Below are 18,299 nucleotides of genomic sequence, written 5' to 3' on the forward strand. Positions count from 1 at the left end.
TTAAACTGCTAAAGAAGGCAAAATATTGGAAACCACTTAGATGTGGAATTCATAAAATGACTAAGGAACTATTATATTCTTGAGTAGAGTGAAATAAGGTTAAAACTATGCTGTAGAAAATGTTTCTCCAACTCTGGGGAGGACCAGCTAACCTAAGAGAGCAAAGCCACAGGCTACAGCTCCATGTTACCAGCGATCCAGGCAATCCCAAGGCACCGGACCTCTGAGACCACCCCCAAAGCTGCCCAGGGGTCTGGGAGAGAGCATGGAAGCTCACGTCTTTCCCCCATATCTTTGTTGTTCAGTCGCTAAGCCGTGTCCAACTCTTTGTGACCCCATGGTCTGCAGCACGCCAGGCTTCCCTGTCCTTCACCATCTCCCAGAGTTTGCTCAAACTCATGTCCATTGACTCCATGATGCCATCCAACCATCTCATCCTCTGTGGTCCCCTTCTCCTCCTGCCTTCAATCTTTCCCAACATCAGGGTCTTTTCCAATGAGTCAGCTCATTACGTTAGGTAGCCATAGTATTGGGCTTCAGCTTCAGCATCAGTCCTTCCAATGAATATTCAGGATTGATTTGCTTTAGGATCTCCTTGTAGTCCAACAGACCCTCAAGAGTCTTCTCCAACACCACAGATCCAAAGCATCAGTTCTTCAGTGCTCAGCCTTCTTTATGGTCCAACTCTTACACGCATACATGACTACTGGAAAAACCATAGCTTTGACTAGACCGATCTTTGTCAGCAAAGTAAGGTCTCTGCTTTTTAAAATGCTGTCTAGGTTTGTCATAGCTTTTCTTCTAAGGAGCAAGTGTCTTTAATTTCCTGACTGCAGTCACCATCTGCAATGATTCAGCCCTTGTAGAGCCTTGCATTTTCCTGTTCCACTTGAGGCTGTGTCTTCTCTAGGCCTGCTGCTTCGCTGCCATCCTGGGGTTTCTCTTCATTCCTTATGGGACTTCTTTCTGTGCCTCTCCTCTGTTGAATGGGAATTCCGGGACCCCATGTCTTATGTTAGGAGGAAAAGAGGACGACAGAGGATGGATGTGGGATTGTGTGAACTCTGGGAGTTGGTGATGGACAGGGAGGTCTGGCGTGCTGCTATTCATGGGGTCGCAAAGAGTCGGACAAGACTGAGCGACTGAACTGAACTGAACTGAACTGAATGTCTTATGCTCTGGTGGCTTCCCTGGAAAGAGTCCATCAGAAAGAAAGTTTTTTGAGAACTAAACTGTCTGAAGATGCCTTTTCTTCCTTTGTATTTGAATGGCAGTTTACCTGGGTATTGAATTCTAGGTTAAAAGTCATTTTCCTGCAGAACTTTGAAGGCCTGACTCGGATGTCTGCTGGCTCTTGTTACAAGGCGAAGCCCGAGACCGTTGTGATCCCCATGCCTTGGTGAGATTTGTTCATCCTTAGTGTTCCCTGGGGGTCTTTCTGGGGGAGGGGGGGTGCGTTTGGGTCCTTCAGCTCTCCAAAACTTTCTTGTATTATTTCTTTATGAGCTCTGATTTCTTTATTCTAGCCTTTTTGATCGCCTGTTATTCATGTGTTGGATCCTGTGGAGTTTTCTGTTAATTTCCTTTCTCCAACTTTTTTTTTCTAGTTATTGACCTTTTATCCTTATTTTCCTGGGAGAGATCTTCACTTTATCTTCTAGGCCTTACATTGCAGTTTTATTTCTGCCATCATCATATCTTTCATTTCTAAGTGTTTCTGTCCCTCGTATTCCTTTTTTATAACATCTTGGTTTTGTTTCATGAAGGCAATCATTCTAAAATCCATTTCTCTTTGTTGTTGTTGTTCAGTCACTAAGTCGTGCCCAGCTCTTTGCCACCCCATGGACTGCAGCATGCCAGCTTCCCTGTCCTTCACTGTCTCCCAGAGTTTGCTCAGACTCATGTCCACTGAGTCAGTGATGCCATCCAACCTTCTCATCTTCTGTTGCCCCCTTATCCTCTTCTCAATCTTTCCTAGCAGCAGGGTCTTTTCCACAGAGTCAGCTGGAAAAGGTGGCCACAGTATTGGAGCTTGCATCAGGTGGCCAAAGTATTTGGAGCTTCAGCTTCAGCATCAGTCCTTCCAAAGAACATTCAGGGTTGATTGCCCTTAGGATTGACTGACTGGTTTGATCTCCTTGCTGTGGAAGGGACTCTCAAGAGTCTTCTCCAGCACCACAGTTCAGAAGCAGCAATCCTTGGGCACTCAGCTTTCTTTATGGTTCAACTCTCACATCCACACGTGACTACTGGAAAAAACAGAGCTTTGAGTAGACGAACGTTTGTCGGCAAAGTGATGTCTCTGCTTTTTAATGTACTGTCTAGGTTTGTCATAGTTTTCCTTACAAAGAGCAAGCGTCTTCATTTCATGGCTGTAGCTACAGTCTGCAGTGATTTTGGAGCCCAAGAAAACAAAGTCTGCCACTGTTTCCATTATCTATTTGCTATGAGGTGATGGGACCGGATGCCGCGATCTTAGGTTTTTGAATGTTGAGTTTTAAGCCAGCTTTTTCACTCTCCTCTTTCACCCTCATCAAGAGGTTCTTTAGTTCCTTTTCACTTTCTGCAATTGGGGTGGTGTCATCTGCATATGCTGTTGTCTATTAGGCTGAAATAATGAGTCATCCAGACTCACTCCTCCGCTGACTTCTCTGAGTCTTGCCTTATCTGTTTTAGTCATCATTCTTCTTAAATCTTCATTCTGGGTCCACTTTCTTTTTCCTGAAGTGCATGCTTCAGTCACAGTCTGTTACTGACACTTTCCATTTTTGTTTCTCTGAAAATATTTTCATTTTTGAATGGTAGTTTAACAGAGTATAGAATTCCATGAGCCCTTCATGCCTTGGAGGGCCAGTGGAGCTTGGCAAGCACAGTGGGTGATAGTGGAGGCCTCAGCAGGGGAGTTGAGGGGCTGACTGCAGGGCACACACTGGCCTGCTAGGGCCACTGCTGAGGCCTGGAGGTCACAGCAGAGAGCGAGGCCCAGGTGGACCAGGTGTGCACTCAGATCCAGTGGAGACTAGCCTGCACTGGAAGCTACAGTGAGGTCCTGTGCCACCTTGTATGTGCCCAGATTTGGGCCTTGGTACTGGCTGGGTAGAGGGCTGGCCTGTGCCAATGCCTTGGCCTCCAAGATCATGGGCAGAGAACAGGAGTGCTCATTTGTTCCCACCAGTGTGAAATCTGGTCCCTATCAATCAGCCCGTTAGCTTTCTCAGATTTTCATAATGGCCCAAATGCAAGGGATAGTGTTTAAAAATATAAATGATTTTCTTAATCACATTCTGTATTTGGAATGAGTAAATTTTTGAGCTCAGAATTACTAGATTAATGCCTTTAACATAATGGCTCAGGTGGTAAAGAATCTACCTGCAATACTGGAGACCCGGGTTCGATCCCTGGGTTGGGAAGATCCCCTGGAGAAGAGAATGACAACCTACTCCAGTATTCTTGCCTGGAGAATCCCATGGACAGAGAAGCCTGGCCGGCTACTGTCCATGGTGTTGCAGAGAGTTGGACGCGACTGAGGGACTAACACACAAAGAGAGTAAAAAGGGAGACTAATTGAGCCTCAAACTAGTGGTTACTTCTCTGCAAATTTCCTCCCTGTCTGGCATACTCATGCTTTGACACTTTGCTTCCTGGTGGAGGAGGCATCGTAGGACACGGCTGCATAGATGAGATAGTATACAGAACATGCTCTGAGAGTTCTAGTTCATGTTTTCACTGAAGTTCCACATATTTGAAAGCTTGTTTGCAGCCCTGAACTGCAGCTGTGGCCCTTTTTGTATCACTCCAAATATAGTTATGATCTCTGTAGGAATGCCTGGAGAAGGCTCCTGCATTGCTTGGGTATTAATTGTGTACCCAGACCCAAGAACTAAGCTCTGTCTGCCCGTTTTGTAATTTTTAGTCTCAGGAGACACTTGCGTCAGTAACCTGAGCACAAATAAAGTATTTTACATTTGTCTGAATGAATTTTATTTTAAGGCTGTGTTAGCAAATTGTTAGCACGTTTACTTTTTAACTTCTCTCCCAAGAATTCTGTGCAGAGGAAGGGCAAAATCTATGTAATGACAAACTGTTAGGGAAATTAAAATGGAGGTAAGTCTTGTTTAGGCTTCAGAAGAGGGAGGATGCCAGGAGACAGCACAGGACATCCCACCCATGACAAGGTCATGTGGAGGAGACCTGACAGGCAAGGTAGATCAGGACTCGAGGGCCCCCCTGGATCTGCTCAAGCATCTATCCCAAAACCAGAATCTGTCTATTTTGTGCCTTTCATCAACTCTTCTGACATTAACAGGGGCCTATCCCCGACCACCTTTTTTCTGGAGAAAATCAATTTAGGGCTCTAGCGAATAAGTCTCCTGGACATGAAAGGAGTATTTCAAATCAAACCCTGCCGATGGCTTTATAGCTTGCCTGACAGGTTTATCCAGACTCTTGCAGCTACGCCTGTGATCGTTCACAGCCTCCCAACCGTGAGAGGCACGGGAAGCCTAAACATTCTGAAAATATAGAGCCTTTCAAAGAGTTAAAATCTTTTAGAATAGTGCTGGTGTAGGATTTCAGTGTTGAGCCAATGCTTGCTGCTAAGATCCCATATCTCTTATCCACTGTGCACTTAAGAGTGCAACAGTTAATGTAGTTGGAATTTAAGAGAAACAAGCAGTAACCTTGGAATTAACCACATCGGACCTTTGAGCTAATTGGTTCTTTCTTTGTTGTAACTGCACCTTTACTCCGTGAGAATGTAACTCTGTTTAATACTTTCTGAGGCTGACATAGATTAGAAATAAAAAGAAAAAACATTTCAAGGAAAAATAAGTTTTCTGGTTGGGCAGCCTTTATCAAAAGAGGGCCATAAAATGTTCACAGGCCTCCAAGGCCAGAAGATAATGTACACAACATTGTTTATGGGAAAGGTATGCAGAAAAAAATCCCGGTTTCGATAAAGACAAAACAGATGTAATGTTTGGGCTGACTCTGCATGACTTTGCATCTTTCATTTCCCTCTATGTACAAGTCAAGGTATAAAAGTTCCTTTTGCAAATAAAGTTATGGGCCTTGCTCACTGAAGCTTGGTCACCCCGTGTCATTCTTTCTCTCTCTCTCTCCCTCCCTCTCTTCTTCAGGCTGATCCCTTGGAGCACAGAGGCTCTCTGCATTCACTCTCCTGCCTGGGCTCCTAAGACCCGATCGAGAAGGGGCTCTGCATCTTCTTTCCGGCTAGAAGGCGCTCTGCGTCTTCACTCTGGCGACAGGGTGCCTGTGGCCTCCGTGAACAGAGCAAGTCCCTTGTCTGGGGCTTTATTGCCTTTCCGTGTAAAACAAGGAATATCAGCTTCTATTCTTTCCTCTCTCATTCACTCATTCATTCATTCACCGATGCCGTTCATTCTGAGGGTACCCCTGGATCCTGCAGGGGCTGGACCTCAGCAGGAGAGGAACTTCCCTCATGGTCCAGTGGCTAAGACTCTGCGCTCCCAATGCAGGTTGCCTGGGTTCGATCCCTGGTCCGGGAACTACACCCCACATGCTGCGACTAAGACTCGGTGAAGCAAAACAAATTTAAAAGTAAGAATAAACAAATTAATAGTAAAAAAAAAAAAAAAAACAACAAACAACCATGTAGGGAAGCAGGCCTCTACCCACATCAGACCTTGCCTGGACCCTGCCTGGACTGCATGTCCGTCTGCAAGCACACCACTTGTTACCAGCAAGCCAAGAGGCACTTTAGGTGAGAAAGGAAGTGGGTCTCAGAATCTCTTCAGTTCCTGAGGGCCTGGCCAGCCCCCGGGGTCTAAGAAGGCCTATGACTCACTAGGTAAAACAAAGAGCATTGTAAAAGTTAAAGAAAACACCAGAACTGCGTTTTTGCCCTGCAAACTGATGATGATATCCATTTGTGGCCTGAGAATATAAGCAGGAGCCCCCACCATGGCGACTGGAAGTTTCACCCGTGGGGTGGGCACACCACCCAGGACCCTCTCCCAGTTGGGACTGTAGATTGCTGTTAAGGAGGGAGTTCCCAGCACTGTTAAGTCTGGATGTAGGTTGTCGGCCCACTTTGGTGACCTAAGTGCTGACTCGATGGACGTGAATCTGAGTGAACTCCGGGAGTTGGTGATGGACAGGGAGGCCTGGCGTGCTGCGATTCATGGGGTTGCAAAGAGTCGGACACGACTGAGCAACTGAGCTGAACTGAACTGATGCTGTTACTTCTACTGTTTCTATTTCTTTTCCTTTAATGACACTAAGCGCAGGCGGCTGCGACCGGCGCACGAAGCATGGCGGAGAGGAGCTACCCCACGTACAAGGTCAGGGGTAGAAGCCGGGAGGATCCCATGCCCGAAGGGCAGCGGCCAAGAGGAGCCACCCTGCGCCCGATGCCAGGGACGGCGGCTGGGAGGAGGAACCAAACGTCCAAGGAGCAGTGGCTGCACCAGTGCAGGAGGGCCTAGAGGAGCTATCCCACATTGAAGGTCAGGAAGGGTGGCATTGAGGAGATACCCCTCATCCAAAGTTAGGAGCAGCGGCTGCGCTTTGCTGGAGCAGCTGTGAAGAGATACCCCACGCCCAAGGTAAGAGAAACCCAAGTAAGATGGTAGGTGTTGCAAGAGGGCATCAGAGGGCAGACACACTGAAACCATACTCACAGAAAACTAGTCAGTCTAATCATGCTAGGACCACAGCCTTGTCTAACTCAATGAAACTAAGCCATGGCCGCCAGGCAACCCAAGACAGGCGGGTCATGGTGGACAGGTCTGACAGAATGTGGTCCACTGGAGAAGGGAATGGCAAACCACTTCAGTATTCTTGCTTTGAGAACCCCATGAACAGCATGAAAAGGCAAAATGATAGGATACCAAAAGAGGAACTCCCCAGGTCAGTAGGTGCCCAATATGCTACTGGAGATCAGTGGAGAAATAACACCAGAAAGAATGAAGGGATGGAGCCAAAGCAAAAACAATACCCAGCTGTGGATGTGACTGGTGATAGAAGCAAGGTCTGATGTTGTAAAGAGCAATATTGCATAGAAACCTGGAATGTCAGGTCCATGAATCAAGGCAAATTGGAAGTGGTCAAACAAGAGATGGCAAGGGTGAACATCGACATTCTAGGAATCAGCAAACTAAAATGGACTGGAATGAGTGAATTTAACTCAGATGACCATTATATCTACTACTGTGGGCAGGAATCCCTCAGAAGAAACGGAGTGGCCATCATGGTCAACAAAAGAGTCTGAAATGCAGTACTAGGATGCAATCTCAAAAACGACAGAATGATGTCTGTTCGTTTCCAAGGAAAACCATTCAATATCACAGTAATCCAAGTCTATGCCCCATCCAGTAATGCTGAAGAAGCTGAAGTTGAACAGTTCTATGAAGACCTACAAGACCTTTTAGAACTAACACCCAAAAAAGATGTCCTTTTCATTATAAGGGACTGGAATGCAAAAGTAGGAAGTCAAGAAACACCTGGAGTAACAGGCAAATTTGGCCTTGGAATGCGGAATGAAGCAGGGCAAAGACTAATAGAGTTTTGCCAAGAGAATGCACTGGTCATAGCAAACACCCTCTTCCAACAACACAAAAGAAGACTCTACACATGCACATCACCAGATGGTCAACACCGAAATCAGATTGATTATATTCTTTGCAGCCAAAGATGGAGAACCTCTATACAGTCAACAAAAACAAAACCAGGAGCTGACTGTGGCCCAGATAATGAACTCCTTATTGCCAAATTCAGACTTAAAATGAAGAAAGTAGGGAAAACTTTTTAAAAATAGGCTTTTCTGGAGTTTAAGAAAGCTATTTTTAAGCAGGTAATCACATCACCTCCAAATAATGACATTTTTATCAGGTCCTTCCCAATATTTATACCTCATTCATTTTTCTTGCCTTATTGACTTAATTAGATCTTCTAGGCAAATGTTGAATGCTGAGAGCACACATGCTTCTTCTTCCTTATTTCAGAAGAATCTTACCTGCAGAGAAGGGCTTTAAGGGAGGGTTATATTATAGCAAGACCCCCGACCCCTCTAAGGAGATGGAATCCAGGGGGTCTAGGAAGGAGTACAGTTAGTACCTGTGACCAGGTGATGGGGGGATGATGGGTGGGAGGTACGAGGGAGATGCAGTCCTCTGCCCCAGGTGGCTACTTTGGAGCTTTGAAGGATGGGGTGATGGCCCAGGCCCTGGGGAGTTGGAAAGATTGGGACTGCGATGGGATACCTGGGAAGAGCTGCTATAGGAGGGCAGGCCTGGGGAAAGTGGGTAGAAGCTAGGATGGAGATACCCAGTGGTGAGGGGAGCCCAGATGTGACTTGGTCACAGATAGGGTGGCCTCAGGTGGGAGCTTCCGGTAAGCATGGCTTCTGGGTGGTGTTCCCACCCCTGTTACTGGCCCTGCAGTGGGCACGATACCCTGACCTGGAGAACATGGGCCTCAGGGCAGAGCCCAGGCCTGCATTTCCTGGCTCCTGAAGCTCAGCTGAGGCCAAGGTACAGGAGCCAGGGCCTCTGAACACTCAGGGCAACAGAACAGAGAGAGAGAGCCAGGAAGAGGCCCCATGGCTGGGGAGGCAGGCCCAGGATAGGGGCCCAGGACAGAAGACACCAGCCTGATACACAAGAGGGCCCGCATAGGCAGGGGTGATTTTCACACTGAAGGCTCACTGCCCCCGCAGGCTGCCTCTGGGCAATAAGGAGGGGTGGATGGACAGAGGTCCCCAGGCCAGTGAGGAGGCCCCATCTCCAAGGAGCCAGTCCGGGGCCTGATGAGCAGGCTGGCGGCACAGCGCAGCCCACGGACAGCTGGGAGGTGGAGGCGACTGCACCCCAGCTTCTGAAATCCAGGTCAGCGCTGGGGAGCAGAGGGAGAGGCTGGGAGGAGGAGCTGCCTGAGCAGAAGCCGGGAGCCGGGCTGGGTGCAGGCCCAGGAGGCCCGGGCATGAGGCTGGAGGAAGTTCAGACCATGATGGGGGGAGAGGGCGGCTTCAAATGCCAGGCTGTGGGGAGCCACGGAAGGTTTAAAGCAGGAGAGTGACCTGATTGACTGGTGCCTTCTGAAGGTCAAGAATGACTTGGGAAGCTGCTGAAGCAGGATTCAGGGAGCAGAGGGCAGAGGGAACACCAGGGGGCCTCGATGGGCTTTGGGACGAGGTTGTCAGGCAGGGTGGCTGGGTTTCAAGCGTCTGCCTCTGTTACCTCCCGTGAGACCCAGCTGCCAGCTACCCCCTTTCCCCCAGATTTTTCCCCTAGGCTTCCTGGAGAACTTCAAGTCTGAAGCTACTCCTGGCATCTGGCAGCCTGCCCATCTTCAGACCCTCTGCCAGAAGAAAGGGTTCCCTGGGCAGCAACGCCGGGCTGCTGTTACTGGGAGACAGGGTTCAGCCTCTGCTCCCAGGTTCCTAGCCAGACCTGGGCTGGTCCTGACTCCCCGCCCCTGAGCTGTGTGGCTTAAGGCAAGACCCTGCCCCTCTCTGAGCCTGTTTCCTTATCTATCAAGTGGGGAGAATGTCACCCTGTCACTTTGTTGTCATGGGGATCTGACAGTGCCAGGCATGGACCGAGCATACAGTAGGTGCTTACTAGGTGGGAGCTCTTGCCAACCAAGGTAGGCTGGCTTGTCCTGCCCCCACACTCCCTGGAGACAGAGCCCAGAGCAGGGCAGGCTGGGCCCCGCTGAAATGGCTCCTTCATCACCACTCCTGCCTCTGCTGGTCGCTGTGGGGCACTGTGGGAGGTGGGGGGCGGCGGGGTCAGAGGGCCGCTGGCACAATGCTCCCTGCTGTATCGGGGCTGACCTGAGGGCATGGTCCCTGAGTCCTGGCACCTGGGGGAACCACGACCTGTGGCCAGGGCAGGGCTGATAAGGCTTGCATTGAGCACCTGGGCTGGCCCCTCCCTCGGGACAGCCTCCTTCCAGCTGCTGAGCTGCCTCTGGGAGAGGAAGATAGGCCTCGGCAACCCCCTGCATGTCTGTCCCCTGGAGGGACATCTTGCAGGCAGGTGCGGGGAAGGGGGTGAGTTAGGGACTGGGCCCTGTCCATCCTGGTGTCAATCACCCCAGGCACACTGAGGCCTGCAGAGAGGCTGCTCCGGCCCAATATCACCCAAGGGTCAGGTGCTGGCTCCAACCTGGCCTTTGTCCCCCTGGTGGGGGTGGCCGGGGAAAGGGGGGTGGCTCAGCCTCTGGTTGCGCAGTGACTTCAGCAGGTCCTGCCCACCTTTGGGCCCTAGTTCCCTGGGCTGAAGTGAGAACTTGCTGGCCCCCCACCACCTTGAACTTGTCTTTACACAGTGGGGAGGGTGGGAGGTCCCAGCAGGCCAAGAAGTTTCTCTTCTTTTTCCCCAACAGCAGGAGGGGCTGAAAGGGGGTGGGGAATGAGCAGAACCTGAGGGAGCCTGGGGGTGGTGAGGGCCCTGCGCCCAAGCCCCCACGCCCTGGAGACCCCCTCCCAGTCCTCTACGAGGGGCAGCGGGGAGAAGATCGATGGGTGAGAATGGGAGTTAGGAGCCTCCAGCCCCTGGTTAAATATAGAACCAAGGCCCCTCCCACAGCCTTCCCTGTGGGCTGCAAGGCCTCGATAAGCCCCTGGTGGCCTGGGCCAGCCCCTTGCAGCCTGACCCCACCCCCGTCCAGTGCTGGGACATCCAGGGAAAGGGGTGGACGTCCTCCTCGGGGGCCGTTGAGCTCCGCTTTGAGCAGAAGCGCCAGTACTGGGAGGAAGCGCTGGGGCAGGAGGGCGCCAGGGAGGCCCAGGGGCAGCCGACGCTGCCCCCCGACTTGGCGCGGCTCCTGGCCGAGCTCGGCGCTTTGGTTCGCCGCGACCTGCAGAAGGTGCAGCGGGAGGTGCACCCCGCTTACGCGGCCGCCGGCTTCCCGGCGTGGGAGGCCTACCTGCGTGCCTTCCACGGCGCGGTGGCCGGGCGCCTCCAGGAGCTCGCGCACGACGCCCGCGGCTGCGAGCAGCTCTACGTGCTGCTGGACTGGGCCGCCAACGTCTACAGCAGGTGAGGCCCGGGCCGGCGGCCGGGGGGTGGGGCGAGGGCGAGGAGGGGCTGGCACTGCCCGCCCGCGAGGCCTTCCGGAACCTGCCCTGAAGGGCACAGGGCACCTTTCTCCTCCTTTTCCTCCCCGGGAGAGTGCTGGCTGTTAGGCACCCAAGATCCGAGATCCGGGAGCCCTTTGACATTCTCTCCTCCCCCTCCCAGACCCTGGTGCTCTCCCTTTCGGGTTCCCAAAGCTGGAAAGCGCTATGGGCGGGGTTGCTTCCGAGGCGGCGAGCCCAGTGAGTCCCCCCTAGTCCACGCGGGGCCTTTGAGTGAACTGGCCACGGGCGCCCCCTCCAGGCTGGACACAACCACGGCTCACCGCGCTCTTGAGGGCTGGCTTTCACCCCCAGTCTTGCTTTGGATGGACACCTCGGTTCAGGGCTCTGCAGAACGTGATGGGGTGGGTCCCGCGTGCCCCTGAGCGCTCCCCAGCTCCCCAGGCAGGCGGGCAGTTGGAGGGGCGCCAAAGTGCTGGGCTCCTTAATATTCTGCGTGGCTGCAGACAGGCGCCCGCCCCGGTGTGGGCTGGATCCTAGCTGGACCCTGAACTGCAAGGTCCCGGGGGCGTTTAGAGCTCAATTTGGGTGAACCCCGAGCGAGAGGGTGGAGGTCACTCCCGAAGCAAGCTGGTCGAGGTCCATCCGGACTGCCTTCTTTATGCTTTCGGGCCCGCTCCGCCGACTGCTTAGCCAGGAAATCCTGAGGTGGGAAGCCCGGCGGAGGGGCGCTAGGCACGGAATCCCGGAGGGGGGGCTGGGGTGCCGGGCAGGTGAATGGAAGCCCAGATTCCGGGCCTCACAGCGATGGCATTAGGCTTTGAGCCAAGGCAGAGGGCAGTGGGTGCAGCCGCGGCCGCATCAGAGTCCCGCCCAGACCTTCAGGCCCCGCCCTGCCTTCCAGTCCTGATTTCCTGGGCTCCCAGGACCAGGCTCTGCCCTCGGAGCCGCTGCCCCCGCTCCTGGCACCGGACGTCTGGGCCCGACTGGAAGACGACTACACCAGCTTCCTGGAGGCGAGACCGGGGCGGGGCCGGGCCGAAGCGGGCGGGGTCCGGGTAGAGGGTGGTCAATGCCAGCGGGGTAGGGAGGCGCAGTGCCCAGGGTCCGAGCCTCTCCGCTCTGCGGCCTCGGGCGTGGGCCTGTGTCCCGGCAGGGGTGCCCTTGTCGCCAAGGGCGCGCTCTAGGGCTTGGAGGTGGGGGCGTCTCCCTCCTGGGAGGGTCTCACCGCGGCCCCTTCCCTGGCCCGCACAGACCAAGATCGAGAGCTGCTTCGATGGCATCCTGCAGCTGGAGCAGAGTCGCTGGGCGGCTGCGGAGGCCCCCGAAGAGCTGCGGGGCCTCTACCACACGCCGCTGTCCTTCGACGTCTGCATGGTGCGCCGGAGGGAAGGACGTGGGTTTGGGCCTCTGGCGGTGGAGACTCTCTTATAAGACACAGTCACAACCGCCTCTCCCCATCGAACAGGAGCCTGAGGCCCCACGTGGGGCGCGGGCAGAAGTCCTCGGGTCTCATGACCAGGCTAGGAGAGCGAGGCCACAGCTCCCAGCTGAGCGGGGGGGACCCCGTGGATGTGCGGAGCTGGGACGGCTGACCCCCTGGAAATCGGGGCCCCTGGAAGTCGGAGCCGAGACTGGGAAGCAGAGCGGGGAGGGTGGAGACGTCCCTGCGCCACGATTGGGCGCTGGGGCCATCGGGACAGAGGGCTCAGACGTGCTCGCTCGCAGCTCGTGGCGGAGCACGTGAAGGCGGCCGGCGCCATCTCCGCAAAACTGGAGGCCACCACGTTGGGGATCTGCGCGCGGGCGCTGGGGCTCTTCCTGCACAGGTGCGGGCGAATCCTGGGCCGGGATGTGGTGGGCGGGGTGGCCAGGGTGTGGACGCTGGTTGTCCCTGGGGGGGACCCATTCATCCCCTTACCTCGGAATTCGAGATTCCGGACAACTGGGAGGGAGAAACCTGGAGGGCGGACTCGGGGTCTTAGCAGCCAGGGAGAGTCTTCAAGGCCCCTGCGTACCCCGCCCCCCAGGTTCGAAAAGGCTTTTCTGGAGTCCAGGGCGGTGACCGAGCCTAACCTGTGCGCCAGCATCAATGCCTGCGAGGAGCTCAGGTGGGTTTGTCCCGCGGTGCCAGGCGCGACCGGCAGGGGGCGCGCGAGCCCTTGGAACCGCAACGCAGACGCTGGCCCTGCGGCCCCAAAGCGGCCATCCCCAGAGGCCTTCTGAAGGGGACCCCCTCTCCGTGCTCGGCCCCGCCTCTGTCCCCGCCATGGGGTCCTCTCTTGGCCCCGCAGAGCTGAGGCCCTGGCAGGGACGCAGGGAACTTCAAGGCTGAGCAGAGGCCGAGGTTCCAGCCACCTTGCCCAGCTCATCCCTGCCACCCAGGGCTCCATTTCTCCTCCCTCATCCCACTCAGCCTTCTTACTTTTAGGGACCCTGTCTCTTCTTGGAAGCCTGCCTCCCTCCCGACCCCAACCCTCAGGGCCTTGCTGGTGCTGGGGCCTGGGTTCCTCTACCTCCAGGGGGCAGTGGCCCTCCCCTGCGGGCTGCCAGAGCCTTCAGCCCCAGGCCAAGCCATAGTGTCCCCAGCTGAAGAAGCATCAGCTACTGCTGATGGTGTGATGTCCCCATGGACAGACGGAATGCAGTGTGGGGGCTCAGAAAGGCATCGCCAATGGTCCAGTCACGCAGGCAGTACTTGTTGGATCTGGGAACCCAAAGCATGACCGTGATAAGGCACTGGCTCACTAACACTCTTCTGTCCCTAGACTGTGCCAGTCTGGTGCTGGGCACAGGGGACTCTGGTGTAGGCCATCTCTGGTCAAGCCCTGGTAGAAATTTAGCCTGTCTTTCTGTGTCCCTGCCTTTCTGGAGAAGGAAATGGCAACCCACTCCAGTACTCTGGCCAGGAAAATCCCATGGATGGAGGAGCCTGGCGAGCTACAGTCCATGGGGTCACAAAGAGTTGGACTCGACTGAGAGACTTCACTTTCTGTGTCCCTGGGCTGCAAACTGGGAGAGCCTAGCCCTGTCTCCTCAGTGATGAAATGGGGACATTGTGATATTTGGAGAGGCAGTTATGAGGCTCAAAGGGCTTCCCTGGGAGCTCAGAGGATAAAGAATCCACCTGCAATGTAGAAGACCTGGGTTCAGTCCCCGGGTTGGGAAGATCCTCTGGAGAAGGGAATGGAAACCCACTCCAGTATTCTGGCCTGGAGAATCCCATGGACAGAGGAGCCTGGCGGGCTACCGCCCATGGGGTCACAGAGTCGGACTCGACTGAGCAACTATCCCGAGCGTCTGAGGAGGGCCTCTGTGCCAGGAGGGGCTGTGCTGCACTGTTCTGTCACCAGGAGGGATGAGGTCTGGCTCAGCCCTGCCACAGGGGCCCTGCCATGCGGTGGGACCTCGACACTCCCCTGGCCCACCCCTCCGTGCTCGGCTCCCGGGCGCACTTCTGCCCCCTCACATGACCGTTCCCAGGGCTTCTCCACTGTGCCGCCCCAGGGGGCTGCCCTTCACACTATAGTCTGAGTGATCGGAGCGGGGGTGGCACCCAGCCTTCACAGCTGTATGCCAGGCCGTGAGCCCTTGCCCACTTTCCCCAATCCTGGCCCCTCTCCCTCCCCAGGACTCACCTTCTGGCCAAGTTCCCAGAAAGCTTTGGAGAGCTGGAGAAAGCCCTGGGGGCTGCCACCCGTGCCTTTCAGAAGCAGCTGCTCCAGGGCTTGCAGGGCGCTGTGCAGGTGAGGGGGCGGGCCCTTCTCTCCCCACTTTCCTTGCCCAGCAGGTGCGCCCTGTGTCCTGGAGCCCGGGGGCCCAAGTCACAGCACTCATTTACCGTAGGGGCGTGTTGGGGTGGTGTTTTGAGGGCAGGCAGGGAACCCAGACAGGTTCCCAGCTGAGCAAGAACAGTTGGGAACAATTCCCTTCTTCCTTCACGCCCTGGGCTTCTCTGGTGGCTCAGCTGGTGAAGAATCCGCCTATAATTGCAGGACACCCAGGTTCCACCCCTGGGTGAGGAGGATCCCCTGGAGAAGGGAATGGCAACCCAGTCTAGTACACTTGCCTGGAGAATCCCATGGACGGAGGTACAGTCCATGTGGTCACAAAGAGTTGGACACGACTAAGTGACTAACGGTTTCACTCTCCTCTCAGAGACGAACTCTGAGACTCTCTGAGGACCCTCTCCACAGAGCGGGTGCATCTAGGGAATGGCGCCTCATCCAGCCCCTCAAAGCGCCGCCAGGACTCCCGAGGCAAGGGCTGGCTAGAGGCTCAAACTCCAACCATGCCCACAGGGCCTGCCGGCCTGGAGGAGGCAGTCTCAGAGTTTTCTCATCAGGGAAAGGTCTAGAGCAAGGACAGGGGCTGTCCCCAAGATACCGTAGAAAGGGGTTCAGCTCCCCAGACTTTCTTCCTGATGCCAGCTCGCCCTTTGGCATGAATCACCCCTGTCCGGAGCCATGCCCTGGGTGCCCAGGCGAGGTCTAGTGGGTGCTGGGGGTCAGCCCTTGGCAAACTGCCCACCGCTCTGCCCCCAGCTGCTGTTCAGGGCCCTGTGCACCAAGGCCTGGCTGACCCAGGACCTGCTGCAGCCCCTCATGGACAAGGTGGTGGCGTTCTCGGGCCTCCTTGAGCACATGGCCCCACCCCTGGCCCAGGTATCCGGGGCGGGGGCGGGCGCTGGTGGGGGCGTGCCCAGGGCTCCTCCCGGTGACCGTGCCCCCACCCCCAGGAGACTCTGCAGCAGGTGCACCGCTACGTTGTCCGCGAGTACCTGGCGCAGGCGCTGCGACCCCGTGAGCGGCTCCGGGGTGTGGACCGCTGGAGCGGCTCCCAGAAGATGGGCCTCGAGGTGCAGGCCATCAGCAGCACCTTCCAGGGCTTGGTAGGAGCATTGCCCGACTGCCCTGGGGCGCTGGCCTTCTTGGGGGTTCTCCAGCCCGCGGACCCTCCAACAACGCCCCCCTCAGTCTGATTTCAGCTCCCCCCTGTTAGAGACCCCCCGGTGGGCGGGCTTTGGCAAAGGATTCAGGCACTCTCCACGTGCTGGGGCCGGGCCAGGTGGGGAGGACCGTTTGCATATATTTGCATTGATTTGCATGTACTTTGTGGGGGATGTAGGGGAGGGATGAGGGTCGCAGCCCCGTCTGAGGGGCGGGGACTGTGTGGGACCTCTCCTCCACCCCACCCCCAGCAGAGCGAGCTCAGGCATGTCCTGCCCACACAGACACCCCTCATCTGGGCCGCTGGTCCCCGACTCCCCGTCTGATGCCAGGCAGGCCTTCCCCGCGGGGCCTGGGCTCACCCGCCTGAGCAGACACGGAAAGCCTCCTCTGCGCCGTGGGGTGGGGAGGGAAGAGGAACCCTGAGCAGGGGCGCGTCCCCTTCCATGGGGCGGGAGGCATCCCGGTGGGGCCGCGGTGGTGGCTGCAGGAGGGCTAAACCGGGCACTCACCGAGGGGCTGCAGGCGGGGGCGGGGGTGGCCCACCGTGCCGCGTCTCCGCAGGGCTCCCAGGCCACGTGGCTGGGCCAAGCTATCCCATGCGTGGCTGACATACTGGGCGAGACTCACAAAGACGACATCAGGCGGCACCTGGAGACGCTCATCAGAAGCTACCCCGACATCAGGTTCCTACCCCGGAGCTGGTTCTGGGACGGGAGATGGGGAGGGGCCTCGGGGCGGGGCTCGGACTAGCACCGGCCTCCGTGCACAGGTGCCAGCAGCGCAACCTGCGGGCCCCGGACCCTCAGGCTATGGGGACCCTGGTAGGATCCTCACTGCCCTTCCCCGGTGTTCTAATCTCACCGTCCTCATTCAGTCTTGTGGTCCCTGGAGTCTGAAGGGAGCCAGAGCCCTTCCTCCAGTGAGTCTTAGGGGGAGGCACAGGCCCCCAGCTCCGGGAGAAAGCCCTTTCTGGAAGCCCAGAGACCTGCCAGCAGGAAGAAGTCTTTGATCCTAGGGGGTGTGTTGGGGGGGTGCTGAGTCATCACGCACGTGGAAATCCCATCTGAATCTCTCCATGGCCTTGGAGATTCCAGGATGGGGAGGCTACAGAAAGCCCAGGCCTAGCCCCTTCCTGGTCCCCTGCCCCGCCCCGCCCCACCAGAGAATCCTCTGATCCCAGCTCCCTGCATCTGTTTGGCCTTGATTCAGAGTAACTGCGCATAGGAGGAAGGTTCCCCTTTTGGCCCCTCGGGGTTTTCCTGCGCAGGCTGGCCGGCCCTCCCTGGCTGCGGGAGACAGTGCTTCCAGCTCTTTGGGGTGCTCCGGACGGGAGGGGCGGCACACTGGGCTAAGCCTCCCACCCCACGTGCCTCTCTGCTTGCCGCTGGGCCGGGGCTCCCCAGCACGGTTCTCAGGGGAAGAGGCTCTGACTCCCCTGCCTGCCCTGCTCCCGGCATCGCGGCATGGCAGCCCCCTGCTGCCTCCCTAGGTCCACTAGGTTTCCGGAACCTCTGCCTGGGGCTCAGAGGCCGTTCCCATCAGGCTTGCCTCTTCCCGTCTCCACCGGGCTTTGCACCCTTCAAGACCCAGGCACCCCCAGGAATGCTGGGTGCCCTAGCGCTTCCAGTGCGAGCCGCGGGGTCCCCCTCGCCCTGGGGTCCGGGGTGTCACTGGAGCTGTCGAGTCTGCAGCGGGGGCCCGCGTGTCTCTGCAGGCGGGACCACGTGCTGGCCATCCTGGCACTGCACCGAATGGGCTGCCGTCGGAACCAGCACTTCCTGCTCCACGCCCAGGCCGTGCTGAGGGCTGCGGCCAAGGCTGGCAGATCCGGGGCCGCTGGGGGCCGCGTGCTCCTCGAGGAGATCAAGTTGGGCACCTGCGTGGACGTGCTGGTCACCTGCATCTAGCGCTGCTGGCCTGAGAGGGGGCGGCCCCGGGGGACGGAGGGGCGGCCACCTGCCCCTAGGGACCGAGCCCCAAGCCGGGGACCAGGAGGCAGCCCCAGCGCAGCCCCAGGCTTGAAGCCCCCCGTGCAGGACCGTCCATTGTCCCTCTCCTGATGGCCAGGGGAGGTCATGCCAGGCATGCTAGCAAGCCTGAGAGGCATTCCAGGCATTTGGAGGAGGGTTTGGTGCAGAAGTTCCCTTTGGTACTGCCCACCCGGGAAGGCCTCCGTGCCTAACTGTCCGGCACCACACCAATGTGAAAATGAAGAACAGAGTATTTATTTTTAATATGAACATGAAATAAAATGGTATCTGTCTAAGGAGACGCGGGGCCAA

The 18,299-nt window shown here is 56.3% G+C and overlaps 1 protein-coding gene across 1 annotated transcript; it reads left to right on the forward strand.

Moving 5' to 3' along the window:
- Positions 1–6,293: 6,293 nt before the first annotated feature.
- Positions 6,294–17,924, forward strand: LOC128066515 (exocyst complex component 3-like protein 4). Its single transcript, XM_052659548.1, has 11 exons — positions 6,294–6,323; positions 10,657–11,027; positions 11,970–12,081; positions 12,320–12,442; positions 12,794–12,894; positions 13,096–13,176; positions 14,697–14,811; positions 15,610–15,729; positions 15,804–15,956; positions 16,579–16,700; positions 17,732–17,924. Exons 1-11 carry the CDS (start codon positions 6,294–6,296, stop codon positions 17,922–17,924), a joined length of 1,521 nt encoding a protein of 506 aa, XP_052515508.1.
- The last annotated feature ends 375 nt before the right edge of the window (positions 17,925–18,299 follow it).

This window comes from Budorcas taxicolor, chromosome 21 (assembly GCF_023091745.1).
Source record: "Budorcas taxicolor isolate Tak-1 chromosome 21, Takin1.1, whole genome shotgun sequence".
NCBI lineage: Eukaryota > Metazoa > Chordata > Mammalia > Artiodactyla > Bovidae > Budorcas > Budorcas taxicolor.